The sequence below is a fragment of the Nicotiana sylvestris genome, chromosome 12, assembly GCF_000393655.2.
Source record: "Nicotiana sylvestris chromosome 12, ASM39365v2, whole genome shotgun sequence".
In the NCBI taxonomy this organism is placed as follows: domain Eukaryota; kingdom Viridiplantae; phylum Streptophyta; class Magnoliopsida; order Solanales; family Solanaceae; genus Nicotiana; species Nicotiana sylvestris.
This window is the reverse complement of record NC_091068.1, coordinates 167089253-167110179: the sequence shown is the minus strand read 5'-3', so window position 1 is coordinate 167110179 and position 20927 is coordinate 167089253. Positions and strand designations below refer to the sequence as shown.

At 39.1% G+C, this 20927-nt stretch overlaps 1 protein-coding gene across 1 annotated transcript; it reads right to left on the bottom strand.

The window, feature by feature from the left end:
• Positions 1 to 5118: 5118 nt before the first annotated feature.
• On the bottom strand, positions 5119 to 12480 carry LOC104226407 (uncharacterized). The gene is made up of 5 exons (XM_009778402.2): positions 11933 to 12480; positions 11282 to 11339; positions 11085 to 11202; positions 10861 to 10978; positions 5119 to 5537 (listed from the first exon to the last, which is right to left on the bottom strand). The coding sequence occupies exons 1-5, from the start codon at positions 12407 to 12409 to the stop codon at positions 5481 to 5483; spliced, it is 828 nt and encodes a 275-aa protein (XP_009776704.1). The 5' UTR covers positions 12410 to 12480; the 3' UTR covers positions 5119 to 5480.
• Between the last annotated feature and the right edge of the window lie 8447 nt (positions 12481 to 20927).

Sequence of the window (20927 nt, the reverse complement as noted above, 5' to 3'; positions counted from 1 at the left end):
AAGTTGCACGGAGGTCTTCTTGGGCCTAAGTGAGCGTTTGAACAAGCTCCCCGGTATAAACCTCCTTCTATTTAAGCAAATCTTTCAAACCCCTAATTTTCTCGGTAGCTTTAGAAAGCTGCTCCGCGAATGAAGACTCGAGAATGTCTTTGTCCTTGCCCACTTGACTTGAAGAGGCTTTTTCAATTGCCAATTCTGAAGCCATCACTTGTATTTGATGTTCCAAAGCACATTTCTCCTCATCCAAAACTTTTTTTTCCAACTGAAGACTCTCGTACTGTTCCCTCCAGTTATCTGCCTAATCATTGACTAGCTTCTCATTATTGACAATTCTCTTCATAAGCTTCGTGCCTATCAGATTGATCTTCACAAGAAAGGAAAGAAGTGATTATCAAACAAAGATAAAAATCACGAGGGAAGTAAAAGGAAAAAAAGCTAAGGCTTATACCTTCAAAGATGCATGAGCAATATCATTCATCCATGTTAAAGAACTGTGGCTTTCCAACTTAGACTTCTCAACTGGGCCAATTAAAGGTTTTAGCTATACATCGGCTTGGCCAGACTTTTTCAAATGATTACCATCCTCGGGGACTTCAATGGTAACTTTTCTCATCATCCTATTGCTACTTGAAGAACCAACTTCAACACGTGAAGTGGTAGCAGTAGGGACAGTTGAGGAAGTGAAAATAGCCACGGGAGGAGTAGTAGCAGCAACGACATGAGCAAGAATTTGAGAACCAATAGGAGCAGACACTGGAAAGGAGGTGAGGGGTGCTTCATCAGAAACAAGGTCAAAATCTTCATTATCACACCCACTGGAAAACAGTTGATCAGTAGAGTCACGAGGTGCAACATTTATCTCTTCATCAGAGCTCGTTAAAATGACACTTTCAGGCTCATTCATAGGAACTGAACTCGGAGGAGGGGTGGCTTCATCATCCGAAATAACGCGCCTCCTAGCCCGAGGCCTGCGCACTAAGGAACCTTCTTCCCGTTCCTTTTCATCTTCAGAGCCATGAGCTCTATCAGCTTTCCTCTTCGATAAAGAATTCAAAATCATTTCTTGAGCAAGAGATAAAAAAACCTTGATGAAGTAATAGATGCAGCACTGACACCTCGAAGGCGAAAACCTAACAAAGGAGAAAGTAAGAAATTCCCAAGTAAATACGAAAGAAAGGAAGAAAACTAAAGGAAAGTATACCACGAGTTTTATCTTTCTAGCCAAACCTATGAGAAATGTATTTCCAGGATCTTCTTTCCATAAGAGCAACCGATAAAAGCTTCTCTACCCAAGCACGGATGTTTGGAATTTCATCAAAAACTTCCATGGTTGCTAAAAAGAGAAAAAATCCTTGAGATTGTCAGTTTTTTTCCTCCCTCGTAAAAGAAGAAAAATATAAAAAAAAAAAAAAAAAACTTACATGCAAAATTCCATTTCTCCAGATAAAGCATGTTCTCTTCACCCACTAAACCACTTGTGGGAGCAGCAACGAAACGGAAATACCAGCCACGATCCTTATCATCTTCAGGGCTAACCAAAACTCTTTTGCTCCTGGCAGTGAGAGTGAAAACCCCTGAGCGGAACAACTTAGGAGAATACAGATGAAGCAAGTATTGAGAGGTGAAGGGTAAAGAGGACAAATTAGATAGATATCGTAAACATGCAATAACTCTCCATACAATAAGACCAATCTATCCTAAGCAAATGTTGAATAAGCGACAAACTTCTATGATAACTGGGTCAATAGGTAGTTTGAAACCTAAAGTGAAAGGATATGTGTAAACGAAAGAGTAACCAGCCAGGTACGAAGTTATCCTTTTATTTGGACCAGGAATTAAAATTAGAAAATTAGGTTTCCTGTAGCATTCTCTTCGCACAAGAGAAATCAAACCATCAGTAATCTGAGAAGGATAGACATCAGTACGATCACGGGAAGCCATAGAAGTAACTTAATTTCTAATTGATTCACGATCAGTAGAGAAAGAAAATTCCGCAGGGATAATTTCACCAACTGTTGGTTCTCGAAGGGGCTCACCTGATTCCCTATTTTTAGTAGAAGATCTATGGGTGGAAAAAGCCCTAGTCCTGGATGAAGAAGGGGTAATAATGTTGGGTTGAGAAGTAGGATCACTGATAGATAAAGACCCTAAGCTACATAACCTACCGCCTCTTCTACTCCTAACAGGGGTAGTTGAAGGAGGAAGTTCATCTACAATGATTGTTCTGCGAGGATTGGGGTTTGGTGAAGACATGGATGCAAGAAAGTAACGTGTGCTGAAGAATAAGAATAATTAGAGAAGAAGGATACTAAAGATTGAAGGTTTTCGTGAAACTAAAGGCACATGGGGTATTTATAAGAAGGAGCAACCGTTATGTAAAGTGAGTCATGATGGAAACGTCATAATGAAGTAGTCACAAGAAAGCCTTAAAAATCGCTGAAGAGTCGTAGACCCAATCGGCGAAGGCCACGTGGCACATGCATTAAATGGAAGTGTCATACGATGTGTTGGTTCTGAGGAAGACATAATGATACATGGGAAACGGCGGCAAAAATTCCCTCCATAAATACATACACTTTCCAAATATTCAATTTCAAAATATTCGGCAAGTAGGGGGACTATCTGTATTAGTAGAAAATAAATATGACACGTGGAATTATGTGTGGCTGACAAGGCATGATACGTGGATCACTAAGAAGGTGACAGCTCGAGTACTGCATTAGAAGATGCACGAGATACAAGAGGCACGAGCAAATCACTCACGGGAAGAAGGGATGCAATTGCTCGAGTCTAAATCATTCAGTAAATATGGATTGACTGAATCAAGACAGTAAGAAGGGGAATATTCACGAAACTCTAACTAATGAGGAAAAAGAATTAGAACCGTTACAAAATCTCCACAAACAATTACGATTGTCAATTATAACGGATCATTAGTGTCGTTAATATCATAATGATCCGGCCATAAAAGGGAGGAAACGTTATATTTGTAAGCCCCTATAAAAGGGAAGAGAATTTCATTTGTAAGGATCATCTGAGACTATATTGGAATATATTCACTTTACTTTTCTGCTATCTTGACTTTGCAATCAATTATTTCTTTACTTATTTTTGTCTTTTCTTTTCGTATAATTGAGAAAGTACGAAATTTCTTGGTTATCAGTAACCCGAGTTCTTCTAAAAATAGGCTTTGACCGAAATACACAGTTTTTGGTTAAACACGAATATATTCCAGATTATTCTTGTATTATGTTCATGCCACTGTGACAGTTAGATAATGATAAAAAGAACTATCTTAAATTCAATTTGGCTTTCTATTAGGTTTATTGGTACATTTTTATGGGCGAAATTTTCAATTTGCTTTATTAAATTTTAGGCGAACTCCAACCTATATAATATAACGAAAGTATTGAAATTTAGAATGAATATGTAGGATCTTACTATTAAACAACAGTTGGACGTAACCATTCTTGGAAAAATCATTTTATATTCACGCGGAGAAATTCAAAAATAGCCTGATTTACAAGTGGTAATTGAAAAATAGCACAATTTCAAAAGTAATCGAAATTTAATCACTTTTCATGTAAAGATAAATCTGAATGAAAATATTGTTCTTAATCCGGAAAATATTTCAGCATAATATAATATACTGGACTTCCAGCATAATATACTAGAGTTAGAGTTCCAGTATAATATACCGATCCAACATAATATGCTGGAAATTCATACACATGTGCTCTAATCTCCAGTATATTATGCTGGAACTTTCCGCGTGTTGGAGTTCCAACATAATATGCTGGAAGTTCATACACAGGTGCACCAATCTCTAGTATATTATGCTGGAACTTTTTGTGTTGCAGCAAAGTAGTGGCTATTTTTCAATGACTTTGCAAACGCTGGCTATTTTTCAGTTACCAGTCCGAAAACTGATTAGCCCGTGCTATTTTTACATAAATTTTATGCACTATTGGTATTCCGTATTCATGTAACTTTTTTTATGCACTCATTTTCGACATAGATAATGTTTTTAGCATCATTTTAGTTACGGACTCAAGTTTAACCGCTATCCAACATAGAATAACTGAAGTAGCTCATTTGTCTGAAATTCACAACCGAAGGTACGTCAAAGTCGAACTTAAGTTGTGTGATTATCAAAAAAATAAATGTTAAAAATTTTAAATAGCAAAAAACTGGACTAAAAAGAAAGAGCAGCTACCTTGATACCGTGATGAATTGCAACTTAATATGTTTAAATCTATAGTTTCTTTTATGTAAAAATAATTCTAGTTTATTGCATGCACTTGGGCAAGTGCTAAGAACGGGCTAAACTTCACCTAGTGGAACAATAAGAGAGGGTGACTATAAACAAATGGCTGCCAATATCATTTAACAAAATTGAATTCTTAGATGATTGAACTCGGATCTTCAACCTATTAGGTAAATCATGGAAAAGGTTAATACATCGATTGATCTTTTGTGAGAGGCTACATGTGAAACCAATGAAGCCTCACACCAGGTAAATGTTTTTTAAAAAGGTAAATCAATCCAAATTGGAGCAATAGAGTTTCATCTTTGGATTGAAATATTCTGTACACTGATTGCTCATAAATTATGTTAAACTCTTCCCCATTCTTTAATCTAATCAAGAACGCATAAAAAATGTAACCTGTCAAATGAAAAGTGAAATTCCAAGGTGAGTTTCAATAAATCACTGTAGAACTCTTCTTTCTTTTTTGGTACTCAAGATAATATAGCAGTACTGACAAACCTCTCTATAATAGCATTGTTTGTTCCAAATATTTTTGGTCATTATATCAAAGTGTTATAGAGAACATATATTATAACATAGTATGAAAATTGGTTCCAAATGAAACTTGGCTTTTATAGTGAGTGGTTGTTATATAGCGATGTTGTTATAGAGAGGTCTGATTGTATAATAAAAACTACTACAAACTGTATTAGCATGTACGTACCCAAGTAGTCTTTTCCATAAGTAACAGAAAATTATAGTGCAGTGCCATAGCCCCTTTGCCCATTTTCACATTGTCACTAAACAAAAGTGACATTTTGGGTCATAAGGTGAAGAAGGTAACGCAAAGCTCATATGCTCGCAGATGATGAAGGCAAGCTAACTATCAAATTATTAATTTATGGTATCAAACTTGGAAAACTGAGGCAATAAAATTTATAACCCCTGCCGCTGCCGGGTGTATAATCGCAGTCAACAAGATTGGAAGTTGGTGACATGACAAGAAGAGAATAAAGTAAAAATATATTACAAGTATGGGATTGGCTTTAGATGTTACAAGCACACTAGGGGTGTACTGCAGTACATAGAACTTCTTTCTGTACCCATTTCAGCATGGCTTTTACAACCCAACCTCAAGCTTTGTTCCGAGGATACTTGTTATAATGGGTGATTAATGGAACTGCAAATGACTCGATATAGAGTATCTTATGAAATACAACTATTTGATAGTCTACCGGTGAGTACTCTGGCTCACACCAGGTCGATATTCTCCAATTCCAAGCAGGTCCTGCAAATGCTTAAACTCATTGAGTTGCTTAACAAACCTAATTTACAGTAATACAGATTGATAGATTATAAAAAGTAAGAACTAGTCAAAACAGCAGAAAGTGAATAATACAAATAGGGTTGATTGCAATTACAGAACGAGGATAAGGGGAAGTACAATGCCTGCATAATTGTGGAAAAGCACACTGATAAATATTAGAAGTTACTGTTACTGTTTTGTAACATTATTGTATTTACTGTATCTACTTTGTTCTACTGCATAAGTTGTTATTTTGTTTCCACCAGTTGAGGAGTTTGTTATTTTATTCTCCTTGTTTTCTGGTTTGTTATCACTGTAGAAGGAGCCTTCTCACAAGGACTCTGTAATTTGTTTGCGTATATAATCAGCTCATCATCATTTAATAAAATCATCTTTTTGTTCATCTTGCTCTTATATGGTATCTGAGCAGTCTCCTTGACTCTCACGAGTTTTTTTTCGATCCTCTGACTACCACCACAGGCTCACACTTGAAATGGCCCCTAATGTAACAAATGCTGACTCCACTTGCAGCAACTCTAGTGTTATTGTTCAGTTCAATCCCGTGTCGCAGCTGCCGATAAAGCTTGTTGGCAGCCATAACTTTGCGACATGGAAAGCCCAGGTTTCCATGCTCATGCGTGGGCACAATCTGTTCGGTCATCTTGACGGTTCCTCTCCCACTCCTCCGACAACTATCACACAAAATGATAGACAAGTGGAGAATCCAAACTACAGCATTTGGTTCCGTCAAGATCAGTTGATCCAGAATGCCATAATGGCTTCTGTCGATCCGACGATAGCCACAACTGTGGCCGCTGCCTCTACTGCTAAACTTGCCTGGGACTCCCTACACATGGCTTATGCCAATAAGTCCCAAACGCGAGTCTTTAGCCTTCGCGATCAGCTCGCACGACTATCCAAGGACTCTCGTCCAGTCGCCGATTATCTTCATGAAGTGCGCTCTCTCTGCAACGAGCTTGCCACTGCCGGTGGTTCAATCTCCAACGATGAGTTGATTGTGAAAATTCTGAGTGGTCTAGGGCCAGATTTTCGTGAGATTTCCGCTGCAATCCGAGCAAGAGATTCCATTGTATCTTACGAGGAGTTGTATGCCAAACTAATTGATCATGAGGAATTGAAGAAGGAAACCACTTCGATTACTGCTGCTTTGGTAACTCGCAACAAATCCACCAATTCCAGCAACCGCACTATTCGTCGACCCAACAACAACTCACAATGGCGTTACAACAATCGTGGTAATGCTCCTGCTCAAGGGCGTTACACAAACAACAGTTCCACCAATACCCCTGTTCGCAGTCAGTTATGCAACTGACAAGGTCACACTGCAAATGTTTGCAGGTCACAGTCTCATAATCATTTAGAGGCAAAGGCAAATTTTCTATCAGGTACACAAGCAGCAGCCAACCAATGGATTCTCGACTCTGGTGCTACTCATCATGTCACCACAGAGCCTACCAATCTTGAAGAATATAATGGTTCGGAAGGCATGGCTATGGGAGATGGTAAAAAAACTCCAATTACTCATCATGGTTCTACTGAATTAATTGCATCAAGTAAAGCTTTTAAACTAACTAACACTTTGTGTGCACCTGCTATAAAACAAAATATTGTTTGTGTCAAAATTTTGTCAAGATAATTTAACTTCGATAGAATTTTTCCCTTTTTCTTTCTTTGTGAAGGACTTGAAAACGCGGAGTTCTCCGCTGGTATCCGGCCGGAATAGGAATGGACTCTACGAATGGCCGAACTTCACTGTTAACAAGCCTACTGTTCAAGTCACTATTACAACAGTTCCTCGTCGTGTTTGGCATCATCGTCTTGGTCATCCCCATTCAAGAATTCTGAACTTTGTTTTGAATAAATTTTCTCTGCCAGTTTCATCATCAGACAAGTTTACTTTATGTAATTCTTGTTGTTCAAATAAAGTTCAACGATTTCCATTCAGTTATTTGTCTCTAAACAGTACTTCTTCACTACAAACAATTTTTACTGATTTGTGGGGTCCATCACCTGTTCTTTCTATTGATAAAAACCAATATTACTGTGTTTTCATTGATCAGTACACCAAATATATTTGGTTGTACACGATTAAAAACAAACATGAGGTTCGCGACATTTTTCCCAAATTTCATGCCTTAATCGAAAACTTTTTCAAAAAAAAATTGTTTCTCTTTATACTGATGGAGGAGGTGAATACAAAGGTCTTGACCCGTATCTCCAAAAAAATGGAATTGAACACCTTGTATCACCTCCTTATACACCGCAAAGAGTGGCCATAGCCGAGCGTCGTCATAGGCACATTGTTGAAACTGCCAAAGCACTCTTACATGAGGCATCCTTACCTTCAATTTTTTGGTCGTTTGCCTGCCAACACGCAACCTATTTAATCAATCGACTACCCACACCGCTTCTAAAACATAAATTACCATTTGAAAAATTATTTGGTGTCGCACCTAAGTACGACTCAATTAGAACCTTTGGTTGTCTATGCTACCCATGGCTTAAGCCTTACACCACACATAAACTCGAGCCTAGGTCAACTCCATGTGTCTATTTGGGTTTTTCGCAGGTTCATTATGCACACCAATGTTTTGATCCCGTTCATTCAAAAATTTATATCTCACGAGATGTAAAATTCATGAAAATATTTTTCTCTTTCAAACAATATTTTCTCGTATAAAAGATAAGGTTTCTAATCTCACGTGGGAAATTACTACCGACACTCCTACCCAATCTCAAATTCAAACTCCTTCTCCTAATATTTCAGCACTTACATCTCCTGTACAAGTTCAAGACGTATGTACCAGTGGCCAAACTTGTGAGTCCACCTCCTCCGGCCAGAATCATGCATATTCCACGAATTCAGGTAATTCTCTTTCTCTGCCTTCTCATTCCCCTGCTTCTTTGCAACAATCTCAATCTCTTATCCCTTCAAATATTCTAGCCCCCAACCTCATCACCTACCATCGCCGAAACAAAACCCAAAACCTGCCACCTCTTCTTCAAGAGTGCCTTGTACAGTTTCTACATACTCCTATTCCTCCACCCCCCCCCCACCTCCTCCACCCCGTCCAATGACCCGATCACAAAATAATATTTTCTGCCCAAAGAAACCATTCAATTACCTTGTTAAACTTCCCGACAGTGTTACGCCTCATACCTTTAAGCAAGCTCAAAAGCACCCTGAGTGGAGGTCAGCTATGAAAGCTGAATTTGATGCTTTAGTTCGGAATCAAACGTGGGAATTGGTTCCTCAAGATTCTAACAAGAATGTTGTTGATTGTAAGTGGATTTACAGGATCAAAAGGAAGGCTGACGGTTCGGTTGACAGGTACAAAGCTCGCTTGGTTGCCACGGGGTTTACTCAGCGTCTCGGGCTTGACTATCACTGCACATTCAGTCCGGTTGTCAAGCCCACAACTCTTCGTATTGTTCTTTCCCTTGCAGTTCAGCACAATTGGGTCTTACATCAGCTGGACGTCAATAATGCCTTTTACAAGGCACTCTTGAGGAAGAGGCCTTTATGAAACAACCACATGGATTTGAAAATGCAGCCCATCCATCACATGTTTGTCGTTTGCGTAAGGCCATTTATGGTCTCAAGCAAGCGCCTCGCGCTTGGTACAATGAACTGACAGCATATCTCTTTTACATGGGATTTATTAAGTCTCACTCGGATCCGTCTCTCTTTGTTTGCCATGACTCTAATGGTGTTGTGTATCTTTTGGTCTATGTAGACGACATCATTCTTACAGGAAGCAACTCTTCAGTAGTTCACCAGGTTATCTCTTCATTGGCTTCCCGTTTTTCCCTTAAAGATTGGGTCCTTTATCCTACTTTCTTGGGGTTGAGGTTCATCGAGATGCCAAAGGCCTTTTTCTGTCACAAGCGAAGTATGTTTCAGACCTTCTCCATGATCTTCTGATGGAAAATTGCAAAGGTGTCTCCACACCCATGAGTTCATCTCAAAGTTTGCTGCTAAATGATGGTACTCCATCTCATGATGCTACTGAATACAGGAAAGTGATTGGCAAGCTACATACTTGTCTTTTACTAGGCCTGATGTTTCTTACTCAGTGAACAAATTGTCTCAATTTATGCATGCGCCCTCTGAAGCTCACTAGAAGGCTGTTAAGCGCCTCATTCGATATCTCAAAAACACTGCTAACTATGGCCTTCGAATTGCTCCAAGCACCAATCTTAATCTCTCTGTGTTTTCTGATGCTGACTGGGCAGGCAACCTCACTAATTGAAGTTCCACCACAGGTTATATTATTTTTCTTGGCTTTACTCCAGTTAGTTGGTCATCAAAAAAACAACGCACCATTGCCTGCTCGTCTACTGAAGCAGAGTACTGGGCTGTTGCTAGTGCCGTTGATGAGATCACTTGGGTAAAAAATCTTCTCAAGGAACTTATGTCCATATCCCCACAGCACCTACAATTTTCTATGACAACCTTGGTGTGACCTACTTATGTCAGAACAACATCTTCACAGCCGCATAAAGCATCAGTCCTATATAGCTGTTGACTTCCACTATGTTCGCCAACAGGTTAATGATAAGCGCCTTATCTTCACGCACATTCCTAGTTCTGACCAGTTGGCTGATAGGGAATGAAAAGGTGTGATCCACAGGGATACTAAATTTCATATTCTTTTGTCATACTCATGAGTTATGTTTAGTTCTACAAAAACTTGACAATGAAAATATGCTTGTACAGAATAATGGTGTTGCAAGGAATTCATGTTTGTTATATGAACTATAGCAGAAAAGAGTCTGAGAGTGGAGACCATCTGACACTAGAAAGAGTGCTCCAATTAGCAAATGAAAATCCATCTGCATTTTGACAAAGGCAAGACAGAAGCTAGGAAAGACACAACCAGCAGTAAGTATTAGGCTCTGTGCATATCCGTTAAGCTATTGGTATTGGCTAGATCAGGACTCAAAGTGACAATATTAGACCTTGAAAGCATCACGAGGGCCCAAAAGACTCAATAAGCCTCAAAGTAGTTTTACTATTCTAGTTTATCTATGCACCTTATATGGAAGAAACAACACCAGAGGGAGACCCTACTCACAAAGAACAATGAATTCATCAAAAAAGAAAATGCAGTATGCATTTGCAGGCGATTGACAGCGATAAAGCCTAAAATCATTATAGTAATTGCTCCACCAACACAAGAAGCAGTGAGCAAGAGTGAGAAGTAATAAAAATGAACTAAACGTGGGGAAGCAACTTTATGTTTTATAGGGATCCTAGGGAAGGAGATTTATATATATTGACCTGGCATGCTTTATTTTTGGCTCTGGTTTCTGCCGTGCTGGGAATGTCATGATTTGGTTTTTGAAATTTCTTCTCCCGCCGCTCACAAGAACCCCATCCATCTGAGAACCTTGAACCTCTAGGAGGAACAAAACAATGAAGGGGCAAAATGGAACAAAATGAGAAGAGAATCTAGTAAAGCTGACATGTTTGAATAGGAATAGTGCTGAACCAAAAGAACGTACTGCATGTGCGCCCGAACTATAAATTCAGCACGTAGGACATTACGATTCTCATCAAATTCGATGTTCTTCTCTTTAATTTCATATGATAGATTGAAGTAAAAGGATATCTTCCTCCAACCTGCACAAATACAATCCCATGTATGCAGTAAAAATTTAGTTGAGTAGAAGAAACCAATTACCCAAGCTTGTTAAATTACCAGCTTTTTTGATGAAGGGACTTCCAGAAATCATAGTGTAGTCACTTTTCTCCAGAATCTGTGAAATGTTTAATTGATTATTAAGCCCTGATGAAATCAAATTTATGTATTAAAAAAAAAGGAAAAAATCATAACAAAACAATAGCAGTAATTACTAATTGCTGATTATGGATGTTAACAGAAACTAACAGGCAGTGTAATTGTATTTATCTTTAAGGTGACTTTTATTTAACAAATTTGTTTTAGTAAAGGTGCAGACATTGCCCAGATTTTAGGAGATAGCCAGGTTTTGCCTAGAAATATCAAAGATTTTGTTGCACGTGATTTGCTGATTCATTTCAAGTACAAAGATGCCGATTCATTATCAATGCTTCGTAACTAATTCTCTAAAAACTATCTTATTCTCCATAGTTTAAGCTTGTTTTCCTTCAATTACCATCAAATATCTATGTTGTTTTAGAGGCTGAAGTACTTCCAATATTACCATTTAGATACAGAGGACGAGATAGATACATTTCTTCTGATGCCAAAAGGAAATAAGACGGAGATTAAAAATAGCATACACCTAAAAAAACATAAATGTACTGGGATTAACAACAGGTAATATATGCCATAAGTACTTCCAAACTATATATGCAATTTGTTACTTACGGCCATAGCGGCATTTTGATACTGCTTGAAGAGAGAAACAGTTGGGAAAGGAGCAGCCAAGCAATGCCTCAATGTAGTTTCCGGCGAACATTCCGAACCAATCGGACTGTTGTTATAGCTACGATCCAACTCCGGCGAGGAATAATTCGTCACATGAGACGGCGAGTGCTGCACACTCTGCTTTACCATAACCATAGAAGAATTCGAACTCGGAGTAGTCCTGGAGATTTTCGGCGGCCGGCAATTTGAAACCTCTCCACCACTTCTAGGGTTTTTTGGCAGCCTATTAATAGAATGTGGAGAAGGATTTGAGATAGCTGGAAGAGGTCTAATCGGAGTCTGTTTGTGAGCTACATATATATTATTGCGGTGCTTGGAAACGGTGGTGGAAGCGGCGGCGGCAGCATCTATCACCGCCCAGAATTCGGCGTTGTCTAGGTCCTTATCATCCACACCGTAATTGATCCCAGAATTCATTTTGTTTTTTTCTTTTTGGCTAAGCTAGCTTCTGTTGCGGAACCATATCGCGCCTGAGCTACAGTTCAAATTTCAAATAGCTCATACGCCGTCGTTACATTTTTCAATGCAAGATATTTATTAGAAAGAAAACTCAACTCACTTATTACATATTTTAAAACTCGTTTACTTCTTTTTCCATCTTTTTAAACTCATTTACTCATTGGCCCATTTTAATTATCAATTCCAATAAAAGAATTTAAAATGAATGTGACAGTTAGACCCTGTTTGTTCATAAAAAATAATTTTTCAAAAATGTGTTTGTCCATAAAAATTTATAAGTTTTTGGATTTTTTTCGAAAATGAGTTTTTCAAAAAACCACTTTTTCATAATTTTCATAACAACTTTTTTCGCCTCTCACAAAACTACAACATATTTTCAAGTGAAATGCGTGTCAAAATATAATTTTAAATTTCAAATATCAGTTTTCAACTTAACTTCAAATACTACATTTTTTTCAAAAATTACAATTTTATGTCCAAACGCCTACTTAGTTGGATTCACATCAAAGAATGAGCTGTTATTAGTTTATTTCTGTTATTTTTTTTCTTTCATAAATTCATTTTTTTAAAATTAATAAAAGAGTTAATATCCTAAAAACCCCTTAAACTATTATATTTTTGTCAGTATTCTACTTAAACTAGCTACTCTGTATGTCCAAAACCCCTCGTGAATATTGTCCTTCATATTAAAACCCCCCCTCGTTGTTGACCTGGCATAATGTGTGTAAATACTCGCTTGAGAGTGTGTGACAGCTGAAAAAAGCCATCAAAATGGGCCACATGATGGCTAATTAGCCTAATCCACTTTCAAACATGTTTTGTTAATAAATATTCTCCTTATTTCAATTATATCCACCTTTCTTCCTCATTTTTTTCATATTCTTCCTTAATTTTTTCACTATTCTTCTTTATTTTTCACCTCTTTCTTCATTTTTTAACCTTTTTTCCTTCAGTTCTCCATATGGGTTTCCGCTGAAAAATTTCTCCCTCTCTTATTTCCTCTGAAATGATTTATTCTCTTTCTTGTTTTAGTCTTCTTTCATGTCTTACACATATTATTGAAAGGATACTAATTTAAATCTTCTTATTAAACTCAACACCTTGTAGAAAATAAAGTTGAATATCTTAAACCTTCTTTATGTAATCTAGAATTATAAAATGTAATTTCTGGCCAAATTGATATTTCATTTGCGAAATTTTATTTTGTATAATCTTTTTTATGTAATATAAGATGATTTTTAAGAAATGCAACACTATATGAATTTATTTATATATTTACTGTGCTACAAAGTGAATATAAATAAGGACTTATTCAATTGGAGTCTAGCATAAAGCACAATTATAATTAAACCTAAAATTAACATGGTACATTAGATATTATTTTGGCCAAAACTCCTCGAATTAATTAATCACCTGAGAGTAATACATCATGAATAAACTATATAAAAAACTTTGTATAAATCATAAGATAATATATTTAAACAGACGCACCTTTAAAAGTCCAACATGGGGTTTTAATATATAGAAAAATATAGTTCATGCGGTTTTTGGGGACACCAGATAGCTTAAGTAGGTAGCTGTCAAAAATGTGATGTTTAAATGGGTTTTAGGCCAAGTTAAACAGCCACGTGTAGTGCTACATGGCATGTTTTTTTAGATAATTAGGAGCGCATACTAGACGCACCTAATATAAAGGGAAATATAGTTCAGGGAATTTTGGGAACACCGAATAGTTTAAGTAGAAAATTTACAAAATATGATAGTTTAAGGGATTTTAGGGTATTAACTCTCAATAAAATTGATAATTTGTTACTTTTGATTCTTAAAAATCAATTATTAGAATGGCGATTGCGTACTTTGCATCTATATTTTATTTTATATTTTTAATATTTCAGAGAACTAATACTGATTTTTCCGCCTAATGCACCACAATTTGATTCAAACTTATTAGCCACCACTACAACACATTTTCCATGGAGAGGAAGGTGATGGTTCTGCTTTAAGCCGTTTAAACGTGCGAGTGGATCTCACCAAGGCTAGTTTAGCTACTTTAAACCGGCACATAGAAGTTGTTAAAGGCAACATCTGCTCGCTTGAGTCTACTGCTATAGAAGAGCTGGGAGATGTCAAGGAGGCTTTAGATAACTTGACTGACGAGCACAAGGAAAGGCTAACCAATTTTTGATCTCAAGCTGACCGAGGTTGTGTTTTGTTGCATGGGGAAGTTGAGTCCCTAAAGCAACAATTAAAGGCAGCAAGGCTTGCTGGTGGCACTGGCCTAGTGACGGTGCATGAGACCAAGGTTGAGGTTCCTAAACCCAAAGAGTTCAAGGGTGGAAGGAACGCTCAAGATGTTGAGAACTTTATTTGGAAAATGGAAGACTACTTTTAGCACCTCAACATTGTTGATGAGGCTGCCAGGATCCGGGCAGCAACTATTTATTTGGCTGACATCGCCATGCTATGGTGTCGGAGGAAGAAAGCGGAGATGGAGAAGGGTAGTTGCTCCATCAAAGACTGGGAGCAGTTCAAGTCCGAACTAAAGCGCCAGTTTATCCTCAAAATGCTTTCAATGAGGCTCGTCGGAAGATGAGCGAGCTCAAACAAACAACTTCCATTCATGAGTACGTGAAGTAGTTCACCAAACTCATTCTCCAAATTCCTAGCTTGACAAGTGATGACTTATTATTTTATGTCATGGACGACCATAAAACTGGGCCAAACAAGAGTTGCAGTGGTGTCAAGTCAAAGACATCGATGAGGCTATTGTTGTGGCTGAATCCTTGAATGGTTTTAGGACAGGAGTCACAAAGGCAAAGGACACCAAGATCAAGCCCACTATACCTAGTGGAGATCGTGGATATCGTGACAAAGGCAAGCAAGTTGCTGCCACAGGTCGTGATTTCAAAAGAGAAGACAACTGATCTTTTTATTGGCGTGATAGGTATAATGAAATAAAGAAGGCAATTAGTCCTCGCAATGGTTGTTATCTTTGCAGGGATCCTAGTCATGGTTATAAAGATTGTCCTTCTTTGGGCAAACTTGGTGCCTTGATTAGAGCTGAAAGGAGGTAAGCACAAGGTGGTGCACAAGCCGGTAAAGCTGCTCAAGAGAGGCAGGACGTGGCTCATCTTGGCTACATGATGCTTGGTGCTCTGCTGACCAAGGAACCTGTTTTGAGGCAGGCTACTTAGGAGAAGCCTGACCGTGCTCAAATGAGTCACATGTTACTTGTTACTTGGTGCTGTGATGAGCAAGGATCCTAGATTGAGGGAGAAAGTATCACTGTTCGTGGATGCAAAACTAAATGGACAGCATGTCCGTATCATGGTGGACAACGACGCGACACACAACTTCGTGATTAAAGCCAAGGCTAAGTCACTTGGCCTTGTGTTTGGTTCCAGCAGTTCTTTGTTGAGGACAGTCAATGCCAACCTTACCAATGTAAATGGAGTTGTCCATGATGTGAAGCTCAACTTAGGAGATTGGCAGGGAAATGTGAATTTCTTTGTTGCTCCCATGGACGTGTTTGATCTTGTGTTGGGTTTGGACTATTGGGATGAAGTCATGGCCTTCATTTCCCCTAGTCTTAACCAGATTTATATTTGGGATCTGAGGGGTCCTTGTGTTATTCCAACAGTTCGTGTGCCAAAAGTTGTTGGCCAACTGTCCGCGATGCAGATTGTGAAAGGCTTTAAGAGAGGAGAAGCCACATTTTTAGCAGCTATGATAGAGCTTGAGGAGTACAAGGCAATCTATGAGGGGGAGGCCTTGCCCCTATGTGTTCAACAGGTTTTGATGAGAATAAGGACGTAATGCCTGAAGACTTCCCAAACGTTTGCCACTATGCAGGGAATTAGACCATCACATTGAGATGATTCTAGGAGCAAAGCCACCTGTCGTGGGTCCGTATCGCATTGCACCTCCGGAGCTAGAGGAATTGAGGAAGTAACTCAAGGAGTTGCTTGAATCAGGACATGTCCAACCGTCGAAGTCACCATTTGGAGCTCCAGTTTTGTTCCAAAAGAAGCAAGATAAGACTTTGCAGTTGTGCATAGACTATCGTGCTCTCAACAAGGTCATGGTAAAGAACAAATATCCTATCCCTTTGATTGCAGATTTATTTGATCATCTTGGCTAGGCCAAGGTATTTAGCAATATGGAAGGCATTGGCTATGCACACAAAAATATGGGAATCAGGTCGAATTCTCGTTTTATAGCCCTAAAACGCCAAAAAAATGAGGAACGGTTATGGCAGGGTGGTGAACATTATTCCTAAGGTTTTTTTGATGAACTCGAAAACCTTTAGGCCGTCCAGGTCCGATGGCACGGGGCGTCGCGGAAAGCGTGGGCTATATCATACGAAAATAAGGGAATCGGGCCGAATTCTCATTTTATGGCCCTAAAATGCCAAAAAATGAAGAACGGTGATGGAAAAAAGGTGACCAATGTTCCTTAGGTCATTTTTGATGGTCCGAAAATTTCTTAGGCGGTCTAAGTCCGGGGGCCCAAGCACACACGGAAGGCGTGGACTATAGCACATGAAAATATAAGAATCAGGCCGAATTCTTATTTTATGGCCCTAAATCCCAAAAAAATAAGGAATGTTCATGGCGAGGCGGTGACCAACATTTCTTATGTCATTTTTGATGTTCCGAAAAAATTTTAGGTTGTCAAGCCCGGGCCTACACGGAAGGTGTGAGCTATAGCGCACGAAAATATGGAAATCGGGCTGATTTCTCATTTTATGGCCCTAAAACGCATAAAAATGAGAAACGATCATGGCAGGTCGGTAATCAACATTTCTTAGATCATTTTTAGGGTACGGAAATATTTTAGGAGGTTCGGGTCCAGGAGCCTGGGCCCACGCAATAGGCGTGGGCTATAGCACATGAAAATATGGGAATCGGCTGAATTCTCATTTTATGGCCCTAAAACGCCAAAAAAGGAGGTACATACACGGCGGGGCAGTGACCAACGTTCCCTAGGTCATTTTTGATGGTCCGGAAAATTTTTAGGCGGTCAGGGTCGGGGGGGCTGAGGCCATACGGTAGCTAGGCGTGGGCTATTGCATACAAAAATATGGAAATTGGGCTGAATTCTCGTTTTATGGCCCTAAAACGCCCAAAACAATGATGAACGATCTTGTTGGGGCATTGAACAACCTTCCTTAAGTTATTTTTGATGGTTCAAAAAACTTTTAGGCAGTCCAGGTCCATAGGTTGGGGCCCAAGCAGTAGGCATGAGTTATAGCACACAAAAATATAGGAATCGGGTTGAATTCTCGTTTTATGGCCCGAAAACGCCAAAAATATAAGGAATTGTCATGGTGGAGCGTTGACCAACATTACTTTAGTCGTTTTTATGGTCTGATAAAATTTTAGGTGGTTGGGTCCTGGGATAGAACCCACACGGAAGGCGTGGACTATAGCATACGAAAATATGAGAATCGGGTCAAATTCTCGTTTTATGGCCATAAAACGCCCAAACAATGAGGAACGATAATGGTGGAATGGTGACTAACGATCCTTAGGTCATATTTGATGGTCCAAAATTTTTTAGGCGGTTGGGCTCCAGGGTCCCGGGCCTACGCGGTAGGCATATCCTATAGCACACGAAAATATGGGAATCGGGCTGAATTCTCGTTTTATGGCCCTAAAACACCAAAATCATAAGGAACGACCATTGCGGGGTGGTAAAAAAAATTCCTTAGGTCATTTTTGATGGTACAGAAAATTTTTAGGTTGTCTAGGTCGGGGGGCTGGGGTTCACGCCGTCGGCGTGGGCTATAGCACAGGAAAATATGAGAATTAGGCTGAATTATCATTTTATGGCCCTAAAACACCAAAAATAATGAGCAACGGTGATCAACGTTCCTTAGGTAATTTTTGATGGTCCGAAAAAATTTAGGGGGTCTAGATTTGGGGACACAGGCCCACGTGTTAGGCGTGAGCTATAACAGATGAAAATACGATAATCGGGTTGAATTATCATTTATAGCGCTAAAATGCTAAAAAGGAGGAACGGTCATGGCAGGGTGGTGACCAATGTTCCTTAGATCATTTTTAATGGTCTAAAATTTTTTTAGGCGTTCCGGGTCCATGAATTTGTGCCTACATGGAAGGCCTTGGCTATAACACACGAAAATAGGGGAATCAAGCCGAATTCCTAAATCCTGACGGTCATGGCAGGGTGCTCAATAACATTCCTACTTCACACACACAGGAGGAGAGAATAGCTTTTACATTTTGCATTCTTCTTCAGGAAACTTAGACAGAAACAGTGTCATACAACTGCTAGAAACTTAATTTTCAAAATCTAGGTTTTAGTATCAGCAAAAAATACTTCCAAAAACAGAAAGAAAAGGACTCAAAAGAGAGATTTAAAAGGCTGCTTCCAAACTCATTATATTCTTGCATAAATTTTGGGTTCCAAAGCTAGTTTGATTTGGAGAAAGTGTTGGTTTTCTGCTGTTAATTTCGAGCTGTCTCACTACTGTCAAGCTGACCTACAATATGTGGATCTCCTTTTATTTAGCTGTTGTCCGAGTTTTGTTCTTGCTTCCAAACTAGGTACACATGATACCCCTGATTTATGTGTTTACTTGTGTATGAATGAAATGAAAATTAGTTGAATTCCTCTTTTGTGCGAATCTCTGTGTTGACATGTTCGAATGTAATAGTACTACGGAATTGATTCAGTTATGCATCTGTTAATTGCAGTTTTGAGATAGCATTATTTGGTTGTAATGAACCAGAACTGGATAAAAATTGGAATAGTTGATGCAGGTTGATTGTGGTACTTGATCTCATGATTCATGTAGTTGATACGTTATTCAGAATGTTTTTCTGCTGGGTGTTAGTTGTCATTATGTATAAGACTTCCAAATTTCATTGTGTTGTGAGGTGAAGTTGAGGCACCAGGAATGTTGAGTGATGAATTTAGAATTCTGGCCAGTGCTTGGCCTGATTTTTAAGTTCCAACACTTGAAAGTGGTCATTTATGTAATAGCCTAATTCCAGTTTAGTCTAGTTTCTAGTACAAAGAATGTAATAATTGGTTGCATCACTAGTGGGTACTGTTGTGTAAATCCAAATGGATTGATAGCTTTTGTCCAGAAGTATAAATTTTAAATACTGATGACAGTGTCGCAATAGTAATTCAACCTAATACGAGAGGAACCGTTGATTCGCACAATTGGTCATCGCGCTTGGTTGAAAAGCCAGTGGCGCGAAGCTACCGTGCGCTGGATTATGACTGAATGCCTCTAAGTCAGAATCCGGGCTAGAAGCGACGCATGCGCCTGCCGTCCGCTTGCCGACCCGCAGTAGGGGCCTTTGGCCCCCGAGGGCACGTGTCGTTGGCTAAGTCATCGCGGCGGAAGAGCCGCGGTGGCTGCCTTGAAGTACAATTTCCATCGAGCGGCGGGTAGAATCCTTTGCAGACGACTTAAATACGCGACGGGGCATTGTAAGTGGCAGAGTGGCCTTGCTGCCACGATCCACTGAGATTCAGCCCTTTGTCGCTCCGATTCGTCCCTCTCCCTCCAATCCAATCAATTTCTAACTTTTCCGAAAAGAGGTTTACTCCTCCCTTAAGGGTGTTATTACTACTTGTCGACCACCTTATTACACCATGCTGAAAGAAAACAAGAAGCTAGACTAAACTATAGTCTATGAATTACGAAATCTTATCTAGATCTTCAATCATGCTCTTGTGTCTCTTGTTGCTTTGATGTCTTGGTGATTCCTCTGGCATTTCTTTACTTCTGATTTGTCTTGTATTCTCCCTTGACTGCCGATCTCGAACTGTTTATGTCCTTCTCGGGAGCTTCGCATTATTTTTTCCCTTGAATCTTGAACTTCCTTCTTCTGCTGGGGATTTTTTGTTGTTTCCCGCTGGGGATTTCGGTTGTAGTCCTCTGCTTTACTAACTTGAAATGTATTTCTCTGTTATATGGGCGGGCTACCAACTTCTTCAACAACTTCGAAAAATAAATCGCCATTCCATTCTTCAGGGGGGGCTCCTGACCTCAACAACAACTTCAAAAAATAAATCGCCAGTCCTTTCTTCAAGCGGGCGAGACTTCAACAACAACTTCGAAAAATAAATCGTCATTCCGTTCTTCAGGGGGGCTCCTGACCGCTACAAAATAGACAAAACAAAGGAAATTTTCTGCCCCAGTTTGCACTAGGAAGATTTGTGAATTGTTAGCAATATTGTAAACCACTTATACTATATGCAATGGTGAGAGTAAACTAACGACTAGGCCAGGATGTGTGTCTCCCATGAGTAAAAACCGAAACTCTGACGAGCAAATGCGTTTGCTAAAAATACAACCTGAATGAACCAAACTAGGAAGTGTGTCTCCTACGAGTAAAACTTGTATGAACCAAAATCAGGAAGTGTGTCTCCTAGTGGTAAACTCTCATTTTTAGGAAGTGCGTCTCCTAAAGCAAAAATATAACCCGAAAGA